Source organism: Terrapene carolina, unplaced genomic scaffold (genome assembly GCF_002925995.2).
Source record: "Terrapene carolina triunguis isolate 2854851 unplaced genomic scaffold, T_m_triunguis-2.0 Scaffold212, whole genome shotgun sequence".
Classification (NCBI taxonomy): Eukaryota; Metazoa; Chordata; order Testudines; family Emydidae; genus Terrapene; species Terrapene triunguis.
Genome location: NW_020664563.1, coordinates 10,232,983 through 10,259,867, shown reverse-complemented (window position 1 = coordinate 10,259,867; position 26,885 = coordinate 10,232,983). Strand labels below are relative to the sequence as shown.

Below are 26,885 nucleotides of genomic sequence, written 5' to 3'. Positions count from 1 at the left end.
ATCGAGCTTCCCCCATCTGTGTTGTCCCTTCTGTTTAGGGATTTCTTGATCCATGGTCTGGCTCACTGGGATGTGGGGTAGGGCCAAGTGTGCTGGTCCGAGCTGGGTGCTGATGAGAGAGACAGACAGGAGACAGCTGCAGGCTGTGGATAAGTGCCAGGAGCCTGGGCAAAGCTGCCTGGGTAGGCTGGCAGTTATGAGGGGACACGGCATCCCTTATGGCCTCCCTGTAATGACAGACCTGGCAGTGGATGTCCTGTCAGGCAGGCATCCCACCGCTGACTCCCACTGAGCTCTGCTCTCCAGCCGCCGCTGGAGACTTCCTGCTTTGTGCTGCTCCAAGGGGACTGCCAGGGAGGAGGCCTGATACCGTCTGTTGCAGCTGTGACGTTTGTGACGCACAGACTGGGGAACTGGGCTAGGGCCACCAAACCAATCCCGCGTGGGCCACACCAAGCAGCCCTTTGAGGACAGCGACTTTGGACCATTACTGAGCTGGATGGGATTCAGATTAGCAATGTAGCGGGGACAAGATGCTCTGCCTGTCATTACCAGCTGGCTAGGTTTCACCGTGCATTCCTCTTGACTCACTTCCACCTCATTGTGCCTACTTATCCACCCCCCTTGGAGCCGTGGACAAGTCCCCAGGGAACTGTAGCTGCTCACAAAGCCTCTGGGCAGGGTCTGCCAAAGACACTGTCTGTTCTGTCATCCCTTCCTCTCCCCTCCTCCTGCGGATTGCGCTTTCCATGCTCAGACCTTGTCATTGTCGTTCCACCTGCAAATGTGATTATCCTCCCATTAGCCCCCCTCCTCCCGCTTCCTCGCTGTGGCTTGTCACTGTCCCGGAGAGACACTGTTACCTTCACACGCCCTCTTCCTGCAACTGTCTGGCTGGGATTTCCCTTCCCTCCCCGCATCATGCTGCTGCTTTTTATTCTCACAGAGGTGCTGCAGGTGACGAAGGGACTAGTTGAGTGGGGTCCAGTTGAAAAGATCCTGGAGCTCAGAGCTAGGCAGGAATCCCAGAGTTCTCCCAAACAAATCCAGAACCAAGCGATTTGAATATGACTGAGTCAGAACCGAAGCAAACTGGCTTGGATTCGGTTTGAAAGAGCCCGAGGCAAACTGAATTACTTCAGGTTGGGTAGATAGAGACTGAATGTTATTGGCTCATTTTGGGCACGAAGAAGCTTGAATCTAACCATCTCCAGCTGGGTTACAATTTTCCATTTCCAAAGTTTGGTCCATCTTGTTTGAGTCAAATTATCTTTGTTCCGAGGTGCATAATCCAGATCCTAATGCCAAGCGCTCATGTGCTGAGACACCTCTGTAAGTGAGAGACAGGGTTCAGTTTTCAGTGTGGTTCTCTGTTCCCCTCCCTCCCTGGGTTGGCATAAGGAAGGAGCCAGGACCTCCTCACACACTCATCTTGCTGATATAGGAGCAGTTCTGACAGGCCCCAGAGGGAGTTCCATAGGGCCCTCCAGAGGGCCTCCAAGAAAGGGAGCAGGTAAAAACGGGGAACATGGTGGGACAAGGGCACTGAACATGCTGCTTCCCTTTGGGTGAGACAAGGGCTGGGAGAGTCACTCCTCTTCCCAGAATTCAAGGGTCCCTTCCCTTCTCTGGAAATGCGAGTGGGGATATCAGTCCAATAGCTCTGCTCTGCACCCAGAACAATGAGATCTAAATCTCTCTGAGAAGAAGATTAGAAAACATGCCCTGTGAGGCAATGCGGAAGGAATTGGGCATGTTTGGTGTAGAGAAGAGATGGCTGAAGGGGGGCCCTGATAAATCTTCAAATATAAAAAAGGTTGTTATAAAGAGACCAGTGATCAATGGTTCTCTGTGTCCACCAAGGGTAGGAGAAGCAGTAACGAGGCATGAAAGCTGATTGCCCTTAGCTGAGTGTGCGCATGCAATACCCACAAACATTATCATTGGTCATACCATTGTGCCTGCTCTTCTTACTATGTTGCCAGTGTTTGCTTCTACACCCTTAATCCCGTAGTCTCCCTTAATTGGTCCTGAATTTAACATCCATCATTTTAAGCATGGGGCAGCTTAAAGAGGAGGGACCGATAACTTTTCATTAGTTATTAATTACTTGTGTTCCAGTAGCCCTGTTGTGATAGATACGGTGCAGACACCTAATTAGAGACAGTTCTGCCTGGCAGACCTTCCAAAATAGACCAAGTGGACAAAGGGTGGGAGGGGAAACAGAAGCACAAAGAGGTGAAGTGACTTGCCCAAGGTCACGCAACAGGGAGTGGCAGAGCCAGGAAGAGAAGCCTGGTTTCCTGAGTCCAGTCTCCTGTCTGCAAGGACATTGCACCGAGCTGTTGGAAATGCAGAGCACAAAGCTCTGGAACACTGGCTGCTCCAGACTTGCAGGAATTTCTCCTTGGTAGCTCTGCCGCAGACCCTCTTTAATAATTGTTTGCCCTAGAAGGGTAGTTGAGGTTTTTTTAGGGGGAGGAGCGTTTTGGTTTTTTTGGTAAGTTAGCAAAACTTTGCTCCTCTTGTCTAATTACACTGCTGTAAGATTTTCCATGGAAGCCCCATCCTTGGCAGGGTGCCCGCTTTAAAGTCATTAGTCTTCACAGCAGGAAGAGAAGATCATCAAAGACTTCGTTTCCCAGCAACCCCTGCTGTGCCGTTACGCGCCAGAGGATTGCAGAGAGAGCGTATTAAGTCTGCTGTTCTCTTCCCTGGCCCTGAGCAAAGATTCCTTTGAACTGGGGCCCAGGGAGAGGGCTGCCGAAGCTATCTCCAAACTTGTCTCTGATTCTTTCATTTTAAAACTAATTTAGCAATTAAACTGAAAGCAGAGCAGCTGCAGGAGCACGGGGAAGGGAGTGTGGCTAAATAGAGATGTGGTGTTTAATGTGGAGAATAGGAAGGGATTCACTGTAGACCCTCCTAAGGGGGAGCTTGTTCTTTGCTGGGTACGTGACCCTGGTTTAGATTGTGCTGAGATCTAGTGGTGCAAATAGCACATGGTCAGCCACTCTTCCAGGTGAGGCACCGTAATTACTCAAGGTGGCAGCTTCCCATCCACTCATACCAAGGAGAAAACCTTCTGGCAGGGACCCATTCTTAAAATTTGATTCTTAATACATCGGTCAAAACTCGAGCTCTCCCATACACCCAGCCTCAGCATGCGAGCCATTGAAAAACACCTAGGCATTGGTGGTAGACGTCCTCCATGCCAGTACGTCCAGTGACTTATATATGAGGTGTGGGACTTAGCAAGATTCTGTACCAAGTTGGAAAAGTCCATTGCCATCCAACTTTCCTCTCACAATCTGTCCAGCAACAGCAATGACTAGCCGTGTGATGGCTCCACTTATCAGAAGCAAAGAGCCAAATGATCAGTCCATCAGGGCATGTGCCACGCATGTGTATAAAACTTTCATTTGCTTTCTCTTTTTCTTTTGCCTTCTGGCTTGGAAGTAGGACTGCAACTGCAACCTCAAGCCCCCATTCTCAATTCTACTTCTGTCATTTCACTAACCTCTTCTTGTCTTAACCGCTGCTGTACATCAGAGGAAAGAAAAGACGAAGAAATTTGGTAACTGGATAAAACTATGGATGACCGGGGAAGAGGAAGGGTAGAAAGGAAAAATCTGTTGCTGCAGAGACCCCAAAGCCAGTTCAGAGCTCTGTTTTTGAGATGAGAGAATTCTACTGAGCGCCAGCAGGCAAATTTCATCCTCCCTACCAAACTCTGAGGCACTGAAGTGAAACACGGTCAGAATCAGCCCCTCCCATCGGGGCTAAAAGTTGTTCCTGAGATTCAGCTCCATCTCCCTGGAACACCCAGAAGAGCCTTCTGTCCGTCACTCTCCGAACGGGTGATACTAATGAAGTATTGTGAGGAGTGTTGCAACAGTGCTAACTGTGGATGTTTTGAATTCCCAGGGCTTTTATTTGCCAAGTGTTTTGCTGTTTTCACTGTCTGCTGCCTCTGTACATGAAAAAGGTTTGACATGATGTGCTTGAACTAACGCATCAAAGAGAAAAGCTGAGTGGTCTGTTATGCGTAGCGAACCCATCTGGACATAGGCACTGATTTCCGCGGGTTGCTTGACCCCTGCTTCGTCTCAGGCACCGCCACCTCTCCACCCCTTCCCCCAAGCTTCACCCTAGCCCCGCCTCTTCCCGCCCCATTCTGTCCCTTCCCCCCAGGGCGCCCCATAGTCAACTGGTGCCTCCCCATACTGGGGGGGCACGATCAAAAGGGGAGGTCACGTGTCCCCCTTGGCCATCCCCTCGCTATTTTTTTTTTCCATGGGTGCTCCAGGGCTTCTGGAATCCCATGGTGAGCAAACTGCACTTTACGGTGTGGTGTTATATGCTTACTCGATGTGTTGTGCAACAGCTCAATTCTTTAAAAAAGACGAGTAGTCTGCTAATGAGCGAGACTCTGTCCTGTTTAATTCACATAGATCTGCACCATCCCTAGCCCCATGGCCATCAGGAATCTCATCTGGCTTCAGTGGTTTGTTTGTGTTCTGCTTCTTGCATTTCTTGCAGATTTTGCACTTGGATACCGTCAATGGCAGCATTCATGCCTGGCCACAATAGGACCTCTTGGGCTCTGTTCTTACACCTGTCAATACCTATATGGGCACGGTAAATTACGCTTAGTATTTCCAACATCATACTGTGTGGTATTATGGCATTGTACCCTTTGTGCAGAATCCCAACATTTCCCTTTGTCTTTCAATGGGATTTGTACCCCTAAATCAGTTAGGTGAATTTGAAAATCCCTCCACTCATCTCTAAGTCCCAATAAGATGTATGCTTGGAAGTATCTGGTCTTTTTCCATCAGCCATCCATCTAGAATTACTGTCTCAAGCTGTTGTAAGACTGGTGTCATTTTGTGTTTATTCCTTGAACTCATCAAATTTTATTTGGAAGTTGGTAGTTGTATGGTATTTAATTCCAACTCTTCTTCCTGCAGCTCCTGGCTTTCATAGTTTATAGGGGCTCTTGAAAGCATGTCCTTTCTAAGAAGTTACTAGGGCTGAACTTCACATTTAATAAGTGCTTTTGCAGTTTCATGATCGTTTCAGAAGTCTAGGTGCTGCCCTGGTCAGTAGTTCCTGCAGTGCTTTATGTGTATGTTTGTGTTTACTGTGTGCTTTATGGTCAGTTTCTACCTCATCCAATGTCTGCTTATAAACGTGAAACAACTCACAACCCTCAGCATTTTTTTTCAAGCGTAGCATCGCTCTGTTGTGGTTTTGGAGGCATGTTCTACTATGGGATCATCTTTCAGAAAGACAGCCAACACATGAACTTGCGTTGACTGAGATCTCCGGGTATTGTTAACCTGACATACAGAAGCTTCCATTTAAAAAGTAATTCTCCTAAAGTTTTTCTCTTGCAAATCATGCCATTGCTACTATACTGTCGTCACACAATTAAGGCTACTTGAAAAGTTCTTGGAGGCAAGGACCAGCTTTTTGTTCTGTATCTGTACAGTGCTTAGCAGAGTGGTGTCTGCGACTGGGATTCCTTGGTGCTATCACAATACATATAATCAGTAAGTGCTCCTCTCACAACTATATGTGACAATTTGGGGATGAATTTGCTAAGGGATGTTAACATGCCCTTGAAATCTCTAAACAAGGATGCATTTTTGGGTCTGTCCATTTGTTCAACTGCCTCCACTTTTCTTGGGTTCAACGGAACTCCTTTGTCACTGAATATCTGGCCTATGTTACTAATCTCATTCAACCCGATCTGGCATTTGTTGCTTTTCAGATTAAGCTCTTTTCTTTGACGCGCTTTGCAGAAATACAGGCTATCATTGTGCTGTTGCTCACTTTCACCCCAGATCAGCTGATCATCAACAATTGCTTCCACTCCATACAGATCCTCGCAGATCTGGGACCATGGTGCTTTGGTACATAGCTACCAAAAGGGATGTTAAAGATACAGAATTTTGAACTTTCTGTACTTAGTGGGGCTTGCTAGATCCCATATCTTGCATCCCAAACTGAAAATAATCTTGCATTTTGAAGACTAGATTTGACCTCCTCAATCATTCTCATAGGGCAGTGCTTGCATTTGGACCCTATTCTAATCTTTTGGATTTATATATGTCTAACTGGTTTGATTTTTTTTTTTTTATTGTGATGACCATAGCATTGACTCAATAAGTTGGTGTCTATAGTCACATCTAATTTTAACATCTAATGAAGTTCAGCTTTGAACTTTATTGCTCAGTGGCAATGGGATATTAAGTGGGATCCATATCAATGTGAAGGGTATACCATTAATGCTGCCCCAATCTCCTTAACATGATCAAGTTCTTTTAAAGAATATCTTTTTCATCATGTTGAGCAGATACTGTAAACTGCACAACCATTTGATCATGTGCTTTTGCACCTTGTTCTTCAACCCAAGCACACATCTGTTTTCTGCTGTTTGTTTATCCTTGCAATCTGTCTTTACGTCTTGATATGCATTTTTAATTAGATGCATTTCAGTTCTTCCACTGTGTGTCAACACTTTCGTTTGGGAAGCACAGTTTTCATTAGTCCTGCTCCTTCCAAGACAAGTCATCTTCATGCAGTAACTTTGGTTTGATTTAGTTCTAAGGTCTATCACAGATAAATCTGGGTCTAATTAGCCCATCTATTAACTGTTCACATTCACTCATCTTCTTTTTTATTATGTAGGTCTGTAACATAATGGTCAATGGTCCCACCTGGCAGCTGGGTTCTGTACCTTTCCCCAGTGACATCCGTGCATGGACCGAAGTAGATTTGAAATACCTGAATGGCTTTGGGTTTGTCTGCGTTCTAATAAATATGTACCACTGTCACTTCACTAATGTAGGCGCACTCCACCAGTGAAAAGTGAGGCTTCCACGTGTGTAGCTTAATTTGGCAAGTTACTCTGGTCTCTGGCAGCGTCTTGCACTCCGATGTTATTCTGGTGATTTGTTAGTCAGTGGACTAACCTATGGAATGATTTGCCTTCAACCAATCAGCAAAGCTCCCCTGTTCTGGCTCATGAACCTTTGAGCCCGGCACTCTGGGAACACTTGCATTCTTGTGAGATCGGGGCAGGGAATTATTTCCCTCTTTCCTTTCTCTAATGTAGAGGAACCTCAATTCACTGATTCTCTCTCCTAACCTACAATTGTGTTTGTCTTTTTTAAGACAGGCCAGTTCCTCAGCTCTCCCTGAGTTTATTCCAGGAATGAATTTGTAACGAACCTATTGCTTTGCCTAGGTTGAGTTGTGATGTGCTCTCACTCCGTCTTCCTTCCACTGAGACAGTGTCTCTCTCTGGCTGTCAAGCAAGCTCTGCTGCTTTGTGTCTCTCCCCACTGGTAGCTTTAGAAAAGTCAACAGTTCATTTGTTTTGAAGGCTGCAATGGGGACAGAAGGTCAACAAAACCACAGTGGATTGAAGACTTTTGCCTGTTAGCCTGGTTACATCCAAAATTATTGAGTGGTATCCTGTTGGTGGTATGGCAGCCTTTCTTTCTGCAAGGGGCTACCTGGTCATCTCACATTTTCACATGATGCTACCAGTTGGCTCTGTCCTTGTCTGCTGACATTTGTTGGCTGCTGGGTGCTCCAAGCCCCCTGATAAAATAAGGCTGGCTCATTGCTTGTGACAGCCACGGTCTGTAATGTCTATTGCTAGGCAGCACGGGAGAAGAGGGACATACAAGAAGGAAAAGTGACAGCCTGGTAATTCTGTTTGTCATTGTCCTCTCCTCTCCCGTCCTGCATCTGTCCTTTTCTCTCCTCAGGGAGTGCTGCTTGGACTTTTTCCCTCTAATATTAATATCTGTTACTTTGCTCTGGAAATCTCTGATTGGAAAGGGAATAGGTGGATTGGCACTTGTATACTAGACTTGGTTGAGAGAGTTCTCTTCCGTGCTCTGGTAGGCTGAGCCACACAGCTAGCTGTAATTGTTGTGACTGTGCAGGACAGAAGGAGAGAGGGCTACAACAAACAGAATTACTGGAGAGTAACTTCCCCAGGACCAGGAGCATTGTATGCCAATGCTAAGCAAGGCAGGTGGGCAAGGTGGACTGTGGTGTTTGGGCAAGACAGACCGGTGCTGCAGATGTCAGCATCCAGGCCTGGGAGGTGGGCAAGTGCCATTTGGTGTATGAGCTATGTAAAGCAGATGGGCACAGCTTGTGCTTTCAGTGCCTGGCCGGGAGGCATAGCAGACAACATCTGTACCAGCACTGGGCGAGGCTGGCAGGCATAATACATGGCACTGGCTGCAGAAGCAGACAAGGGAGGCATTTCTGAGTTTGCTGAGCCTTGCCTGGCCTCCCCTGTTATTCTGGAGAGGAAGTGCATTAGGCACTGGAGGGATTGCGCTTCTGGGGGTTGCCGGAGTGGCCAAAGGAGTCACGTCCATCGTGTCTCAACAGGAAGCATCTAATGCCTCTTTTGGGAAGGGCCCCGCTGGCGAGTGTCTTCGACACTGTGCCCGGGCTAGCCCAGCCTCCCTCTGCAGATCTGTGTGTGCAGAGCTCATTTATCACAGGCTGGCCCTGGGAGCCAGGACAGCAGCTAGAACCACTTCCAGAGCAGTGGAGCAGCAGCCATAGGGGGCGTGAGCGTGAGGGATTGGCGCAGCTGTCTGGTAGGGGGAGGCAATTAGCTAGTGAAGCTGTTTCCCGTCTCTGTCCTGCCGGGAACACCCTGAGATGCCTGAGCGTCACCTCTGGGAGACTCCTACTCCCTGGATGAATTCCCTTGGGTGATGTGGATGGGGCTCGGGAGGGGGTGCTGTCTAAGGACAGACCTGAGCCAAGTGGGAGAGGCAGGAAACCACGAGGTTGGAGAAAAGCCACAGATCTCCCAGAATCAGCCCATCCTTTTCAACTCCCTGGCCCCAGTACCTGCCCCTCGCTCTCCCGCCCTCCTGAGGATCTGCAACACTCCCAGTGCTCAGTTTCAATGACTTAACTGGCATAACAAGATGCACGTGTGCCCCTCCCTGATTCCTCCCCTTCCCCTTTCCCCTTCCTTTCCCGATCCTCTTCCTCCTTCCTTTCTTCCGTCCACATCCCCTCCCCTCTCGCTTCCTCCCACATCCCAACACACAACTTCTAAACCAAGCGAAGCCCTGGCAAGGCTGCAAACGGAAGAGGGGCTGGGGATACAGGCATTCGGATGAAGTTACAAGGGCAGCGCTTTCCCTGCTTAAATTCTTCTTTTTTTTTTTATATAATCTGCCTCTTTCCATCCCCCGCTGCGCGCCTCGGCTTTGTGAGATTGAAGGACAGCCAGATGAAAAGCTTCTCCGACTTTCAGATCCACTGTGCACCAAACCGCCCGGCTGCCTCCTCCTCTCTCTGTCCTTCCATTCCCCCCCCTTCCTCCCCCCCCAGTTCTCCTTTCTGATCCACGGGCATCCCAGGGAGAAAGTGTCTGCGTTAGCATTTTTAATAAAAAGCTGTCTGGGAAGGATAGCAGGGGGATGGGGGAGAAAAAGAAGTGAAGCAAAAAGCCAAGCCACAGATAGTAAAAGGTCGGCCCAAGTAGAAACAGCACCAGAGAGGCAGAGGCCTTAGAAGGAATACAAAGGCTGATCTAATGGGAGCTGTGAGCACCAACGGGCTGGTGGGAAATTGGTGGATCTATTGAACCCCACTTGAAGCTGGTCTTCCAAATGTTTGCTCATGTTGCCCTTTCCTTTCTCTTCCTGGTGCTAGCTGAGGTGCAGCCACTACTCCCCAAATCACAGCACACTGCATTCCTGCCTGCCCACTGGCTGGGGATGTGAGTTCTGGGCCAAGGAGGGGGCTTCAGCACTTTGGGGTGCTGGTTCCTTCTTACCGGTTATCTTTGGCCCAGGGTACAGCACTCAGAGATCAAGGGCCGATGGAAAGACTCAGTTAACTTCAGTGGATGTTGGGGCAGGCCCACGTGGAGTTCCTTGGATTGCATTTCAGTGGGTGGGATGTCACACTAGAATGAGTTTGAATTGGCAAGTTACTGTCTCCTCCACGACCCTCATTTTAAATTAGCCAAGAAAATGGATTGTCAGTGTAGATTGTCAGCTCTTTGGGGTCAGGTGAAACAGGGATTTGGGGCTGGGGTTTCTGCCACTGGAGCTCCTCGGCTGGACTTTTCAATACGCATGGCACAGGGGACAGGGCTGATGGCTCCTCGGGACCCTTGCTGCACCCTCTGACACCTCCAGGTGCCTCCTCCACAGGTAGCTGTGCAGGGCTCCTGAGCCCCGCGCTGCGAGTCTCCCTGTCTCCCTCACAGTGACTGCAGGAAGCCAAATCTGACGTTCCCATAACCACAGCAAAATGCTCTCGTGCTCTCTGCTATCTCAGCCTGCTGAGGAGCAGCAGCCATTTTCCCGCCCATCGCCATCTCCTTCACGTCCTCCTTCTTTCCCCTCAGCACTTCTGCTGTGCGTTGGGGGGTATTTTTTCTTGGTTTGGTGTGGATTCGGTGTGGTGGGTAGCCTAGCCCAGGATAATGCACCTTCCCCTGCCCACTGAGAAATCAACTCAAAATGGCTGCTCTTGTCCGTCCTTCTCTGGGCTGATGTTGACATTTTGACTCAAACAGATTTTTTTATTTCCCCTCAGACATTTTTCGATCTGAAACTGTTGGATGTTTTCGTTTTGTGTAAAATATTGAAATCTTGACATTGCGGGACATTGATTTTGAAATGTTTTCATGAAATCGAGGTTCCACTTTTTTTGACTTGTGCTAATTCGCCCCGTGTGCTCCCATGGCAGTAGGGAAATTTGTGCCAAAACCTCAAGGCAGCTTCTGAGAGATTTTTGGCAGGAGCCTCTTCTGCTGCATGGGTCACCCCATCTTATAAACGGAGGAAAAGAGAAGTTCAATTTCTACTCCAGGCTAGAGAGCAGGCCCCAAATCCTTTCTTCATCTTGGGGGGTTAAATAAGGTGTGTTCTGTGGATGACTCTCAGAAGGTTCCCATAAAGTGCCTTCCTTTTCAGCCCGAACAGAATGATGGGGAGATAGTTTGTACCTGGACTACTCATTGTGCTTAGCTTCTGACTGGAAAATTAAGGGGAGGTAGGTGTATACACGCAGACCTCCCGACAGTCCTGGGGTTCACGGGACTGTCCTGCTTTGATGCCACCAACCCCCCTGTTTTGGGTGTAGTGGAACATTTCCTGCAGTCAGAGCCACCTGGGGGGGGTGGCGAAAGGGGCCCATGCCCCCCCCATTTAATGGACCCCACCCAAAACCCAGTGGCGTTGTGACGTGGCTCATGGGGTTGCAGCGCCACTCAGGTTTGGCCCAGCTGTCCCTTTGTCTCCGTTAGTGGAGGAGTGGATGGGTCAAACCTCAGTGGCGTGGTGTCCCATGCTAGCACTTGAAATGTTGGGAGGTATGTACACAGTTCAGCTCTTATGCCTGCCTTGTGCCACTTGCTGGGTGACAGCCTGAGAGGACTCCATTCTGAGTAAACTGACCAGGCTCTGTATTAAACCAGCTATTTGCAGAGCTTAACGCAGAGCTTATCCAACTGCAGCTTAATATTCCTAGCCACCCGCAAACAGACTGACTGCCTGGGGCCTCCCCTCCTGGAAACCCACAGTCTTCCCTCCAGGTTCCCTGTGGGTAGCTACAATACTGTAGATGCTTCATTGTCACTAGCATGTTCCTTGAACTCATTCCCCTGTCCATGCTGTAACCCCTTCACCCCATCCAGACTCTTGGGCTGGTAGGAGAGAAGAAGCCAGGACTTAAAGAATGAAGGGTAAAGGTTACTGCAGATAAAAAAATGTTCCTTGGAACAACCGAGCATAGAAAATGTGCACTGAGGTGGGACAGCAGGTTACGGCACCAGGCATTGCATAGGGGTGGAGACCAGGATTTTTTTTTGCAAGTGCAGTCGGTTTGGGAGGTTCCCAGTAAGCCCTGATTTTGAGCCATTGTCTCTATAGCTAGACGTGAATGGCAGTCGAGACTGCATTTGCAGGGAGTGCTGACGAGCAGAATTGAGGTGCATTGGCAGAGCTTTGAAGCAGCAGCTTGCCCAATAGCTGGCATACTTTGCTTCATGGCAGCCCTGCTAGTCCCTCACTTTCAAGTTTGCACCCGAATGCAGTGATTGATAGCGAAAGATGAGGTCATTTCGAGCACAGTTAATCCAGTTTGATCAGACACTGAACTGTTTCTGATCAGCCCTTGTTTCTTTTGTGAGCTCTAAAGACCGAGCAACTGAAACACTTGCCAAGAGCAACAAAAATATAGCAGCGAGGAGCCGGCAGCAATCATGAAAGAGGGAAAGAGCGAGACGCTAAAGGGAAGAGAAAGGGGGAACGAAACAAAGCAGCAAAACTACAGGGGGAAAAGACAATGACTGAAAAGGTGAGAGAGGCACAGAGAGATGAAGTCCCCTCCATTACTTATTTCTGAAGCCAAAAGAAAAACAAAACCCAGCCAGGAAGGAGCCGTTTTGAACATGTGTGGCATAGTCCAGGCAGCATTGACGAGGACGCCGCTTTAGAACCTGTGGGGTGCCCCTCCAGCTGCTGCTAAGCACGCAAGACAGGCTTCTCTATCCTCCTTAACCTCACCTCCCTCTACTCCTCATGTTCCAAGTCGGCGTTTTCCTTGCAGCACCTCCCAAGCCCTCTGCCAGGCCACAGTTCCACCACTTGATGCTCTTCTGTGTCTAGCAGCAGCCTTCTTGGAGAGATGCGCTGCTGTGCAAGCTGCCTAGAGCAGGCAGTACCTGATCTGGACTCCTCCCCTTGGTACTCAAGAGCATCGTCTTGTATAACGCATCACAGCTGCACTAGGGACAAGTGCAGGAGCAGGGATGGCAACCCACGTAAACAACCCCCTGATCCCGCCCCACTGAATCACCAGGAGCTTTACAAGTGATGTAATGGAGCAGGATGCCCATTTGGCGCTCAGTTGTGCCGTGGGCTCTTCTGGGAGTGGCTCCATTGATCTCAGAGGTGTCGAACGCTGGCATGGCTGAGGATCTGGCCCCCGGCTTGGCCCTTGACTTACCCTGACCTTTCCTTATGTAAGCAGAGTCAGGATGAGCTCTACCCTGACATCTTGTGGTGAATTATGGTGAGTGTGGAAAAGAACTCCAGGGGCTAATCTTGTTTGCATAGGCACACCCACTTGCCTGGCATGAAACAGCAGCAACTGAAAGTGGTTACTTTGGCTGGTCTGGGATCCCCAGTTTCTCTGTTATTGGGGCAGGAAGAATAAAGTTTTGTTACCCTGATTCTGTGAATCAAGGCCAGTGGAGCTGTTGTATGACAGAAGGACTGAGTGAGTCCTTCACCATTACCTAAGTAGCAATTGCTTGACAAGGGGCATGGGTTACAAAACCCAGTGAATTGAGAGAGGATGGGGACAGGTATTTGTATGTGATGGCATGGGCCCCCTCTGAGGGTTTGAAACACCAATTGCACCACCTCCTCTCTCCACTGTTGAATGTCAGAGCTAACCTTGATTCCATTAGGAGTCTAGTTACAGGCTGCTGAGCTGAATTCACTTTGGGCCAATGGTGCACCAGCACTGGGGCTCCCCTACTATATGGGCTGAAATTGCTAAGAGCTGAAATCACAAAAGAGCTAAAGTTATTAAGAACTGAGATCACTGAGTGTGGTGTTAACTAGTGGGGGAGCCTGAAGCTATATTGCTCAGCAGCTGGCGGAGCAATTTGTGGGGACGACTGGAGGAGCAGCGAGCGGCGCGGAGCCTTGCGGGGCCGGTTGGAGTGGCCCAAGGAACGGCGAGCGGAGCTGTTTGCGGGGATGGCTGGAACGGCTCACAGGTCGCGGAGCGGAGCAGAGCGGAGCAGCTTGTAGAGCGGAGCAGTTCGTGGGATGGCAGGAAAGTGGACTGCTTCGTGGTGAAGGCTGCGGCGGAACCCCCACGGAGAAACAGACGGCTGGCCAGCCTCGGATCATGTAAGGTGCCCCTTAACACCCTGTGTGCCCCCCCCCCTTTACTCTGGGGCTGCACTGACCAGGGGCAGAGACTTTGGGGGTCGTTGGACTTTTGGGACTTTGGGTGGTTGCTGGACCCAAGAGACTTTGGGGGTGTTGGACTTTGGGGACTCTGGGTGATTTTTTGGGTTGCTGGATTCAAGAACCAAAGGGAAAGGACACAGCCCAATTTGCTGGGGTGGGTTTTGCTCATGGTTTGTGTTATGAATCCTGTTTGTGGTGTTTTTCCAATTTTTTGCTGATGTCGTTTACCTCATGTTATTAAATATTTTCTGCTACACTCAGACTCCGTGCTTGTGAGAGGGGAAGTATTGCCTCTTAGAGGTACCCAGGGGGTGGTATGTAATTGTCCCAGGTCACTGGGTGGGGGCTCGAGCCGGTTTTGCATTGCGTTATTGAAACGGAACCCCTAGATACAGAACCCGGCCCTTGTTGCTGCCAACTTAGATGGGCAGAAGGGTTACACTTATATAAAATGCCATGTCAGCGGGTAGAACATCACTTGGCAGCCCTCTCAGTCTGTGGGAGCATGGAGCTGGTGGGCATGTTTCCAAGTGAGACAGCACGAGCTGTGTGGAGGGCTAAGAGCAATCAAGAATAAGGATGGTTTGTTGATTAATGTATTCGCTAGGGTTGACATTTTCACAGGAGCCTTCGGGAGTATGATGCCCATAACCCACTGAAATTCCATGGGAGTTGAGCACTCGCTCAATAGGCTCCTTCAAAAATCCCAGCCCGCCTAGTTATTTCAAATTATTAACTGCACTGGAGGGTGCTAAAACTTTTTGTTGCAGGGTTGGCCCCATCTTAATGGTGAGAGAGAATCACTTGGACCTTCTTCTCCCCTCCCAGTTGCAGGCGTGTGGACCCCATTCACCATCCCACGGGATCCCTCTGGAAACTCCAGCAATTGCTTGCTTGGACAATGGGCATTAGAAAAATATTTACCAGTGTCACATGAACAACCACGCTATTCAGCCTTGGTTGGGAAATTCTGCACTGAAATACTCAATGAGCCCCTGGACAGTGAATTACCTTTGTACTTTTTGAGTTGACCATACTTAGGCTTGGCAGAATTCTGTTTCTTTAAAAAAATAATTTTAATGGATAATATTGGTTTATTTTCAGCACTTTTTTCAGTTTTCATAGATTTAGAACATTTTCACAGTTGCACAAGATGTTTGGGGTTTACACATTTTCCTTTTTGCATCCATTTCAATTTTCTCAGTTGCCAGAAATTATAGGGCTTGTCAGGCCATAGTTATTTAAGGAGAGACGATGTTGAGATTCAAGAAGTGAAAGCTTTATAACCGTTAAAACACAAGTTGTCAGCATCACATATCAAAATATACAAAGTAAATATCCTTAAATCAAACTCTAATAAATTCTCCAGCAGCATTTTCCTATCTGTAAATTTTGATTATTATCAATGGGAATTTTTTTGTTGGTTTGTGTGTGTGTAGAGCTACAGTAAAGCTGTAATGCAGCCTCTTTGCCTGCTTATCAGAACCTTCTGAAAAGCAGCACCTTGTTCAGTGATGTGTTGGTTTCCTCCCAAGGCATTATGGAAAGCTCTTAGCTGCTCTCCCGCACATTTCTTGTCACATACAGCAGACAAGACAAGTTTTGGAGGAGTCTAATTTGCGGTCCGAGCTGCAGCAGAAATTCTTGCTGCAGCCCCCGTTGTCCCTGGAGCAGTCCCGAACCGGTCCAAAGGAGTCTAAGAGAACCTCCAGGCTATCAAAGGAGGAGGAAGTCATCAGTTCTTCCCTGCAAGGAGGAGAAGAAGAGGGACACGGTGAAATAGACATTTACCAGCATTTACTGATGATAAACTAAGCCTTCCAGTTCTCCCCATCATCAGGGTCCATTGGCTGTGCAGCATGGGGAAGTTTGCAGTGCATCTGACCAGTCTGATCCTGGTCTGTGGCTAAACAGAGGAGTCCAGGCTCCAAGTCTGTCAATCCGGCACCTTTCACCAGCACTCAATTCACTGAGGGGGGCGGAAAAGCAATTCTTATAATGATTTCCCTGCCTGTGTCTGTATGGAACAATACTGTGTCTCCCCTTTTGTTCGCCATCTGATGCACTCCTAAGAGACAAGAATAAAGCACATCTGCAGGAGTATTGAAAGGCTCATAGACAGCAGTGTATTCAAGGTGTCTATGAGACATGCAAGAATGTACGTGTTTAGTTCTAAAGCTTGCTTTATTCGAGCCAGTCCAATCTGTGGGATGAATGGCATCCTCCAGTTCTCACCGACTTGACAAAAATCATATTGAATCCTGTTAGAGAAACTAGGCAGACGTACAATCCTGCAATCAGAAATTTTTTGTTGTTGCTAAAATAACTTCAGATTAGAAATTAAGGTGCTTGTGTAATAGAGCTGTAATTACCTGCAGAGAAAATTGCTAGGATTGTCTTCTGCATAGCAATAATTTAGCACCAATTGGAAAATATTCTCTTGCCTTTGTCACTCTGGGCTGCATTCAGAGAGACATCAATATCTCTCTCCAGGTCTGAGTTCACCTCTCTCACTGGATGGTGTTCTCAGGGGAGTGGGCAAGGTGGGTGACCACTCTGGTATCTCTCCAAAGGCCATTGAAGTCAACTTGAGCTTCTTCTACCAGCATCTTAAAGGCAGATATACCACCATGAAGAAATCTACCACCAGAAGGGGTCACCACCATGCTGCTGAGTCTCTTCAGTGCTGGCGAGACAAATGTTCCGGAGGCTGGGTTTATTTTGTGGGAAGTGGAGAAGATAGGTGGGCATCCATGGAGCACCCTGCAACAGGAGTTGACCGTGCTCCCTCTGTTCAGGTTGGTGATACTGGAAACCATCCATAGTGTTCTGCAGGTCTGGGAGCAGTGGGTTGGCCAGGCACTCCATCTTGTCCTTGGTACTGGTGGCGGTGCCATGTGTCATTAGTGACACGTCACCACCCTGAGCATTTGACCATCAAGCCACATTCTTTACCAAGCAAGTTGGAGATTGAGCCCATCTTTCTGCCAAGGCCAGAATGCTCTTTGTGGCACATTTTTGATCAAGCCACTTTTAATACCCCAAATGAGAGTTCTTCTGCTACTTCCCTCGGGAGACTATTTCAGAGTCTAAAAGAGCCTATTTCTTTATGTTCAGGCTAGATTTTCCCTTTTTGTGTGCTTCTTTTAGCTGCTTCAGCTACCCTAAATAATTCTGCTTCATGCTTGTGTTACACCTGCTCTCAGTCTGTGTGCTGCTATCATGTTTTCCCTTATTGTCATTTAGCCAAGCTACACCTGACTAACTCTTTTTTAATCGTTCCTCCTAATCAGTCCTTCCCGTCCCTTATTATTTTTTCCTGCTGTTCTCTGAATTCCTTCCAACTTGTCAATATCTTCCTGCCCAGAAATGGATGCAGTATTCCAGGTGCAGTCATTCCACAGCTGTAAACTATGAAATCCCTTGATACTGATGCCTCTGTCAACTCAGTCCACTACTGCATGGGGCTGTTTGGGATTTTGACCCGACAGTGTCTCTCCAACTAAGATGGATGGCAACATATTTTAACTGGTGTTCTCTTTCAAGTATGCATCAGCGTGGATCCCATTTTAGGTGTGCATGCACCTGATGCGCGGGAGATCAGATATGTTTGAATAGTTCTGTCTCTTGGTGTCCTGCATGCTCCAAGTTTTCATGCAAGGGCATAGGAGTGGAGTAGGTGTGATGTACAGGTGTGTATGACTTGCAGCATTAGGCCACATATTGGCATTCACACATGTGGTGTCACTTGCCAGACTTTTCAGTCCCTCCAACTCTGGCTCAGGTCGGTTTGTTCCCGCAGCAAGACAATGAATAGACAAGAAGGTTTCAGTGCCTCGTGTGTCATTGCAAAGCTGGATTGGAGGTTGGAGCTCACAGAAGTGTGGAGAGGGGTGTCTTCCTCAGTCCTTGCTTCAACAAAGACCCTGATCACGTATGTGTCAGGGACAGGCTGGGGAGCTCATTTGGACCATCTACAGACACAAGGGGCCTAGTCCCTAGACGACAGGGAGGTAGGTATGAATGTCCTGGAGCCTAGAGCCATCATACTATCTGTGTGGCATTCCTGCCTGTCCTCTGGAACTTGATAGTGCAAATGTCACAGCCAACATGGTATGATCAGAATGGGATAACTCCGATGGCCCTTCACCAGGAGTCAGCAACAACCTGGCAGATTTCCTGAGCAGACCAACCCTGCATAGTCCTTGCACAGATTTGTGATAGGACTGATATCCTGCCATTGTGGACCCCCCACAATAGAGTTGTTTGCCATCAAGGACAGCACCAAATCTAAGAACTTTTGCTCCAGGGCAGGACAGGACAGAACCCAGGATTGTTATTGGATTCTTTCCCTCTACAGTAGAGCAGAGGTCTGCTGTATGTCTTTCTGTTGCTTCCAGTGGTGATTGTCAAGATCTGGAGACAGGGCCATCATCAGTCTTGTAGCCTTATGCTGGCTGAGGCAGTTCTGTCTGACAAAGCTGTTACAGACGTTGGTTCAGTCTCCGCTCCAGCTCCCAGCCACCTCCATCTGATCTCACAGCACTACAGCCCGATGCTCCATTCAAATCTGGAGTTGCAGCACCTGAAAGCACTGCTCTTGGCTGGTTCAGTAGGGCTGCTCCCTACAGGTCCAGGAAATCCTGGTTCACAGCAGGCAAATGTCTACCAGGAGGATGCATTCCTCTAAATGGAAGAGGTTCTCGATATGGGCCATCCGGCATGGTCTGAACTTGGTTTAAGCCATGATATTGAAGATCCCTAACTACTTATTGCACTTAAAACAGGTTGGCTTTGTGTTCAGCTCTGTTAAAATCCACTAAGCTGTCCAAGACTGGGACTGTTCAGCTTGGAAAAGAGACAACTAAGGGGGGGATATGGTCGAGGTCTGTAAAATCATGAACGGTGTGAAGAAAGTGAATAGGGAAGTGTTATTTACCTTTTCACATAACACAAGAACCAGGGGTCACCCAATGAAATTAATAGGCTGCAGGTTTACAACAAACAAAAGGAAACACTTATTCACACAACGCTGAGTCAGCCTGTGGAACTTGGTGCCAGGGGATGTTGTGAAAGCCAAGACTATAACTGGATTAAAAAAAGAATTAGATAAGTTCAAGGAGGATAGGTCCATCAATGGCTATTAGCCAGGATGGTCATGGATGCAACTCCATGCCCTGGGAGTCCCTAAATCTCCACCTGTCAAAAGCTGGCACTGAACAACAGGAGATGGATCACTCAAAATTGCCGTTCTGTTCTTTTCCTTTGAAGCATCTGGCACTGGTCACTGGCCATTCTTATGAGCTGAATGTCCCCTATGACATTCCATACGAGCAAGATGATACAGTGACCTCACCTGAAGTCCATTCTTAAGGTAAATGCAGAATTTCATCTGAACCAGTTGATAAGCTGGCCTGTCTTTTTCCTGAAACCACAGCTGGTTCTAGGAGAAAAGAAACTATACACGCTGGGTGTGTCCAGGGCTTTGCTTTATTACATTGACATGACCAAACTGTTCAAGCTATCTCCCCATCTATGTGTAGCCATAGCCAGGTATTCTAGAGATCAGGCCATCCATTCACAGAGGATATTACACTGTGTTGTCCATTTCATCTCATTGTGTTACCAGCTGACTGATGTGGCTCTCCCACTGAACACCAAGTCTCACTCCACCAGAGCTCTAGTATCAGTCTTCTGCTTCGGGAATGTGCTGATGTCAGAAATCTGCAGGGTGGCGACATAGAGTAACCCATTGACTTTTGTCCAGTGCTGTACCTTGGAGTTAGCAACTATGTCAGAGGTCAGGTTTGGGAGACCAGTATCTCCATCACTGTTTGACCAATGCAGCTGGTACTCCTCAGTCCCCCCCATCCAGGTGGGATGCTGCTCGCCTGTCGTCCGCAGCAGGATCCCCACTGACACATAATGGAAGAAGAATGGTTCCTTATCCTACAGGAACTGTGGTTCTTTGAGATGTGTATTCAGCGTGGCTACCACGACCTGCCCTCCGTCACTGCTTTCGGAGTCCTCTCCCGCCAGGGGTTTGAATTGCAAGGGTACTGAGGCAGGGCCACTCTGCCTTTTATGCCCTTATGTGGGAGCAGGAGGAGATGCAGGACATGTGCTAGTCAAATAATTCCAATTTTACGTGCATGAGGCATATGTGTGCCTACAAAGGGATCTCAGCTGTCTACAGCACTGGGAAGGACCACGCTTACTGTAGGGTAAGTAACCATTCTTTACTGAACTGTCTGATTTTTATGTTGCTTTTATGGCTTATCCAGAGTTTGACAGACCCAGCGTTTGAGTCCTGTGGCCAGATTCAGACCTGGCTTTCTTGCATAGTTGCATAGACAGTGTTCCTGGGGAAAACGTTCACTCCTCCAGCCTCTCTAAAAACAGGCGGCGGAATACAGCTCCATTTTCCCCAAAGCTTTCCTAGACGTCTGCAGCCTCTGGGAAAACAAGCTGCGCAGTGCAGATGGCGGACGTGTCTGACAAACCGAGCAGGAGATTCAATTAAAGCCACTTACGCTGTAACTGGAGCACCTTCCTCCATTGCTTACATGCTTTCTCTCCTCTGGGAGGCGACCATGTGTTACATCAGAGGAGACACTATGAGGGGATATGATGAGGTTAGTTTCTTCAGGAGTTTGCTACATGGTGCTAAAGCTTACATATGTGCTCGCTAAATTCAAGAAGAAGAGGGCAGCTAAGGTAATTAAACAAAGTCAGCAGGGCTCCAGGCAGGGGCAGGGGTTTGTCTGCTCAGCGCTGCTTGCAAAATCAGAACAGGATCAGCACTGGTCAGTACTGGGATGGGATACAGCCAAAGGAAACCTAGAATTCCGCAGGACACCGTGTTGCTGATGCAGTAGGTGGGACCCTCCCTGAGTGTTGGTGCCAAACCAATGCCCCAGGACGGTGGTAGGGGGCAGTGCGACAGAGGGCAGGGATTTGAGAAATCTCCGGATGCCATTTGGAAATGGGAGTGTTTGCTCCATTGTCCTGGCCCAGGCCCTGTTTAGGTCATTACCTCCTGCCTCACTGAATTCCTCCTTCAGATTCAATGAACTGAGCTAGTGTTCTTCACTTCTTGTCAGGGCTGATGTTGGGTGGTGGCAAGCAGGGCAATTGAGCAGGGCCCCACGCCACGGGCCCCCCAACAAAGCTAAGTTACATCATCTCTGTAGAGTCACTGTGGGTAACTGTAATGCGAATATTAGTCATTTAATCGCTAAAAGTGGAAATAAATCACACGAAAGCAGAGGTTTTCAATCTGTGGGGCATGCCCCCCTAAGGAGCGCAGAGGAACGTTCGGGGTGGGGAACACAGGGATGCCAGGCGGCTCTGGCTTCAGCTTCAGCAGGGTGGGGCCCACTCCTTAGTTTCTGCCCTGCAGCAAGTCTAACACTGGCCCTGCTTTCTGTCCTAAATTGTTGCCTAGTGTTACTGTGCACTGCTAAACAGCAACTCTGGAAACGACTGCATTCCACTGACCAGCGAAGCAATCCCTGGATGTATAGAGAGTGTAACTCTGGTCTCACACCAGCATAAACCCGGTGTGACTCTCCAGTGGGGTCACTTCTGATATTCACGGGTGTATGTGAGATCAGACCCAGGCCCCAAATCTGGTACGTGTGGTGCGATACAAACATCATTTTCTTTTTTCCTTCCAGGCCGTGGCCATATACAATATTCCAGCGTGGATTTGACTTGGTGCTGGGAGAGCAGCCTTCTGATAAGATCTTTAGGTAAGGCTTGGCTGCCCTGCCAGCCTCCCCGGTTACCTTAGCCCCCTGCCGCCAGCCAGCCAGCCAGCCCCACCCCGTGCCCCCTGGGCACAAACAGAACAATGGGCCTCAATCGGCCGTCAAGAAATACATTCCCCAGTTCCCGTGGGTCACGGGACATCTTGTGTGGGTATCGAACAGAGGGATCTGATCGGCCATGTCTGGGTTGAGCGGTGACCTGGGGTAACCGGTTGATGGGTCGCCTTCAGTACAAGCACTAACGCAATGGAAGAAGTGAGTTATTAGCGGGCTACCTGCACATATCCGCTGGCTGTGAAGGCAGCTGGGCTTTGAGAGAGAGAGAGAGAGAGGTGTGTGTGCACGTGTGTGCGCGCAAAGCTGCATGGCTGCTCCTGTGCTATTCCCGGCCACATTTGCTGTTCTTTCCATGCCCCCCTTTGCGTGGTGGCGGCTCTGGTGCATTCTTCCTCCTGCTTCCTCACTGTGTGTTTGCACCGGTGTTGATTCTCCTGTCCCCACGATCTCCCACCTTCCCATTTTCCCCGCCCTTAGCCCGGTTTCCCCTCTCTGCCCACTGGAGGTGTGACATGGCGCTCTCGATGGGAACGAGTCATTTCCACTCTCCATTTACAGCGGAGTAAGGGCCAGACCTCGAGGCTGTTACCTGGTTTAGATTTTACTCAGGCAAAGCTCTAACAGAAGTTGAGTAGAGCCTCACTAATGCCCGGAGTGAAAGTAACTTACAGGACTAACCAGTACTGCCAGAGTCCTGAGAGGGGGCGTGGCCTCATCCGGAAGAGGCATGTCCTCAACCGGAAGAGGCGGGGCCTCTCAGGATTTAAAGGCCCTGGGGCACCGGCTGTGGCTGGGAACCCCAGGGCCTTTAAATCAACCTGGGGCTCCCAGCTCAGAGGTGGCTGGGAGCCCCCGGGGCTCCGGAGCAAATTAAAGGGCCCGGAGCTCCCGCGGCTGCGGGGAACCCCGAGCCTTGCCGGGCTGGGGCCGGGATTTAAAGGCCCCGGAGCTCCTGCCGCTGGAGGGAGCTCTGAGCCCTTTAAATCCATCCCCAGCCCAGCCGCCGGAGCTGCGGGCGGGATTCAAAGGGCTCTGGGCTCCCCGCAGCCGGGAGCTCTGAGCCTTTTAAATCCCGGCCCCAGCCCAGCCGCCGGAGACGCGGGCGGGATTTAAAGGGCTCTGGGCTGCCTGCAGCCATGGGAGCTCTGAGCCCTTTAAATCCCGGCCCCAGCCCGGCCACCGGAGCTGCGGGCGGGATTTAAAGGGCTCTGAGCTCCCTGCTGCGGCGGGGAGCCCAGAGCCCTTTAAATGCCCGCCATGGAAGCCGGTGCAGTCCAGCATGGTGTACTGGCTCTTGCCTGTTCGCTGTACCGGACCGTACCGGCTTACTTTCACCTCTGCTAATGCCTCAGGATTTGGGCTGAGGACTGGGTGAAGACCTCAGCTTGTGTCCTACTACAGACCAGGCCCCTAGGTTCTGCATGGTCTCAAAGAGAGCCTCATTTCTCTTCCCCGCCCCCTCCAATCCTTTCTGGAGGCATCAATGAGTTAATGAATCAGTGAGTGCTTCCAGGGATGGGAGAGGGAAGACAGGAAGGGGGAAGAGGCAAAGAAGGTGGGGAATGCCTAGCTTCCTGTATTGGGTGAAGTGGAAAACCAAGGTCCTGAGCACTTGGAAGTGGCAGCATTTCTGATGACTGGGTGTCAGGAGACTTAGGTTCTATTTCCAGCTCAGCCACAGAATCACTCTATGACTGCTGGCAAATCACTTATCTGCAGTGTGCCTCAGTTTCCCCATTGGCGAGAAGGGAATAATAATACAGAAATTTGTAAAGCACCCGGAATTAAAAAAAAACCCATTGGCTCTATTTCTCCTTTTCTGCTCCTCCTCTCCCCACCCCTTTCTTTCTCATGCGTCTCTTCAGAGGGGGAGAGAGGTTTATAAACTCTGAGCTAGTGTGTACTGATGAGCCAGCCTGTAGGGTGGTGTGCTTGGAGCAGCAGCGAGGGTGCAAGGCAATTTATATCGTGTGCGTGCACTCCGGCAGAATCAGAGGTGCCCGAGACTGCTGGGACCTCATTAGTTGAACACTTAGGTCCCCAAGGACCCAGCATGATGCCTCCGAACTCCCTGAATATTCATCGATTCGGGCTACGGTGCTCTCGGCAACTCCCTGTGCTGTTGCGTTGCTGGCTTGCTGCTGGGAGCAGGCATGGAGTGCGGCGCTTTGTTTCCACCGTGGGCATCGGGGAGGCATGGTATACACACCGAGCTCCAGTTCCTGCTCACAGTGCTGTGTCCCCACCTCTCCCCACCCTGCGTCACCCTGTGTGGGACTGGAAACAGGGTTACAGCATTCTCTGTGCTCTGCCGGTGCACGCGGGCTGCTCTTGGCTAGTGGGATTCTCCTGCCTGCTGGAGTCTGGCTTTTATTCTCAGTGGGTCTGCAGCTTCCCTGAATTCTGGTTACCTGGCAAGCTCGGATGCTCTCCCCCATCATCTCCCACTGGTGGGTGAGTTAACCGCCCTCTGATTTTCCAGGTGCTACTAACTCCACCCAGCCACTTGCGGGCAGTGTCAGTAGAGAGGCTATGGGCAGAATGGGCTGTGCAGGCTGAACCTGCTGCTCAGGCTAGAGGTGATCTAGCCGCGGCAGATTGGAGTCATGTTCGTGGGATGGGGGTGGGGCGCACTGCCAGGGCTCCACTTGTCCTGGGAAGAGCAGAGGATGTCAGCTTCCAGGCCTGGTAATGCAGCACCTTTAACATCAGTCAATGGGGAAAGAAAGAAAGCGACGAGGCTATTTCTCTATGGCGGCTGGAGCCGTGACTAGCTCAGTGGCTCCTGATGAAGGCCCCTGATTGGCTGCGCACAGTCCCACTGCCTCCTCCTGGGGAAACATACAAATTGCCACTCAGGATGCCACTCTGACAGGGCCAGCACCAACTTTGTCACAGGCCGAATCCTACAGCGGGCAGTGATGGGCATCCTGGGGCAGCTTATCCCATCAGTTGGAGTTTGGCCTAGGCCCTGGGATCGGAGGTTCTAGCCCAGAGACAGAGAGCGCCTCCTTTGGAGAAGGCTGGTATGTCTGTAGTGAATGAAAGCAGCATCTGAGTGCTGGCAGGGAGGGGGAGAGAGGAAAGAGACCTCTTCCCCTTTGCACCGCAGTGACTAGCATGTTGCTCACTTGGGGCCAGTGTTCATATGTCGTGTTCATGCCTGCCCATTTCTACTGCCTCTGAGCGGGGAGCCTGCTGGAAGGCCCTGCTCTGACACCCACCCAGACAAACGCAGAGCTTGCAAACGAGTGAATGAATAAATGAATAACCTCTCGCTACATCGCTCAGCTCCCTGCCTGTGCCCTGACTACCTTGACTGCGGTAGTTGTCAGGAAGAGGGACTCATCTGCCTAGGAGCCGCGGCTGCTATGCTGGGAGGCAGGGCGGTAGCTTTGAGTGTGCTTCCCACTCCCAGTGACAGGGGGTGCCTCTCCTCCAGGGAGCGCTGCAGCTGCTGTGTTCCCGCTCTGAGGGGGGCTGTGCCAGGCTGCCTGTCCCTTCCTCATGCTCGCACTGGGGGCGATTTGCAGTCCCCCACTACGCTCTCTACATTTCAGCAGTGTGTGGAGGCCAGGCCCCCCGCATGCCTGGTGCTGTGCAAACACAGCCTTTCCAGCCCCCGAAAACATGACTTACCACCTAGCCAGTTAAAAGAAGCCCCATTGTACCAATGGGAAGTTGGGACACACAGAGTAAAGCTGGGGTTTTCAAAGGAGCCAGTCTCCCAGCTTCAGCGGAAAGTGGTGTCCTCTAACTCCCAGCCTTAGTGGTTCAACCAGAGTCACCCAAGAAATCTGGCAGAGCCAGGAAATGGTCCCACATCCTCCGTGTCCCCATGCATTGCCCAAACTGCAAGGCCAGTCTTCCTCCCTTACCCACGGCCCCATTTGTCTTCTCCTCCTTCTCCCATTCCCTGCCCCATGGAACCTTTCTCCCTCTATAGCCATGCTGCCCCCTGCACTTTGCAGGTGCTGCAGTCAGACTCCGTAGCAAAACTTTACTGAAGGCATCTAGGCTGGCTTGGGGGCTAGGAAGGATGATTAAGTAGGGCATATGACAGGTGCTCCAAAGACCTGGGTTCGATTCTTGAATCAACCACAGACTTCCTAGGCGACCTGGGGCAAGTAACTTAATCAACCTTGTGCCTGAGTTTCCCACCCATCAAGTGGAGATGGTAGCACTTCCCTATCTCCTGAGTGGGGTCTGAGGACAAATACATTAAGGATTGTGAGGTGCTGGATACTATAGGAATGGGGGCCGTGAATAGACACCCAAAGCCATCTGAGTACCTCAGCATCTCCTTCCCTCCCATGTGCTGGCTCAGGAGCTGTCTGTGCTTTGGTTGTATAATGACTTGGTCATGGGCCTGGAGGGGCTCTTCATGGGACACTTATCCACCATTCTCTTCCAGGGGGTGGGGGAGGCATGGGCCCTGTGCCATCCTCCCTATCCAGTTGCTGTGGCAGTCAGACCTCGCTTCCTACATGTGCCCCTCCCCTTGTCCCCCTGTGTGGCTCGCACTCAGGTGGGCGCTGTTTTCCTTCCCTAGTGAACGGTTCTAACCCTGTCCGGCAGGTTCACCTACACCCTGGGGGAAGGGATGTGGCTGCCACTGAGTAAGAGCTTTGTGATCCCGCCGGCCGAACTGGCCATCAACCCCTCAGCCAAGTGCAAAACGGATATGACGGTGATGGAGGATGCGGTGGAGGTCAGGTGAGTGTGTTCGTGGAGCTGGAGGCACGGGAAGTCCAGAGGGCCACTCCAGTATTGGGGGAGGAGGATCGCACTCACAAGGCAGGCTCTGAAGTTGGAGGAACCATAGAGCTAACCCCAACTTGTGTATTGTTACGGTCCTTCAGTGCTGTGGCATTTGGTGTCTTTCTGGTGGATGTTCATTCAGATGTAGATGGGACCTCAGGATATAGAGCAGGGGTAGGCAACCTATGGCATGCTTGCCGCCTTCGGCACGCGAGCAGATTTTCAGTGGCATTCACACTGCCTGGGTCCGGGGGGCTCTGCATTTTAATTTAATTTTAAATGAAGCTTC

General features: G+C 50.0%; 1 protein-coding gene across 1 annotated transcript in view; it reads left to right on the top strand.

Moving 5' to 3' along the window:
- LOC113407531 (astrotactin-1) overlaps positions 1–26,885 on the top strand; it is a 218,180-nt gene that overhangs the window by 146,704 nt on the left and 44,591 nt on the right. Inside the window, exons 9-10 of the mRNA XM_026656141.1 lie at positions 21,686–21,760; positions 26,414–26,551. Of these exons, the coding sequence (XP_026511926.1) occupies positions 21,686–21,760; positions 26,414–26,551 (213 nt within the window). The remainder of the gene's footprint in view (positions 1–21,685; positions 21,761–26,413; positions 26,552–26,885) is intronic.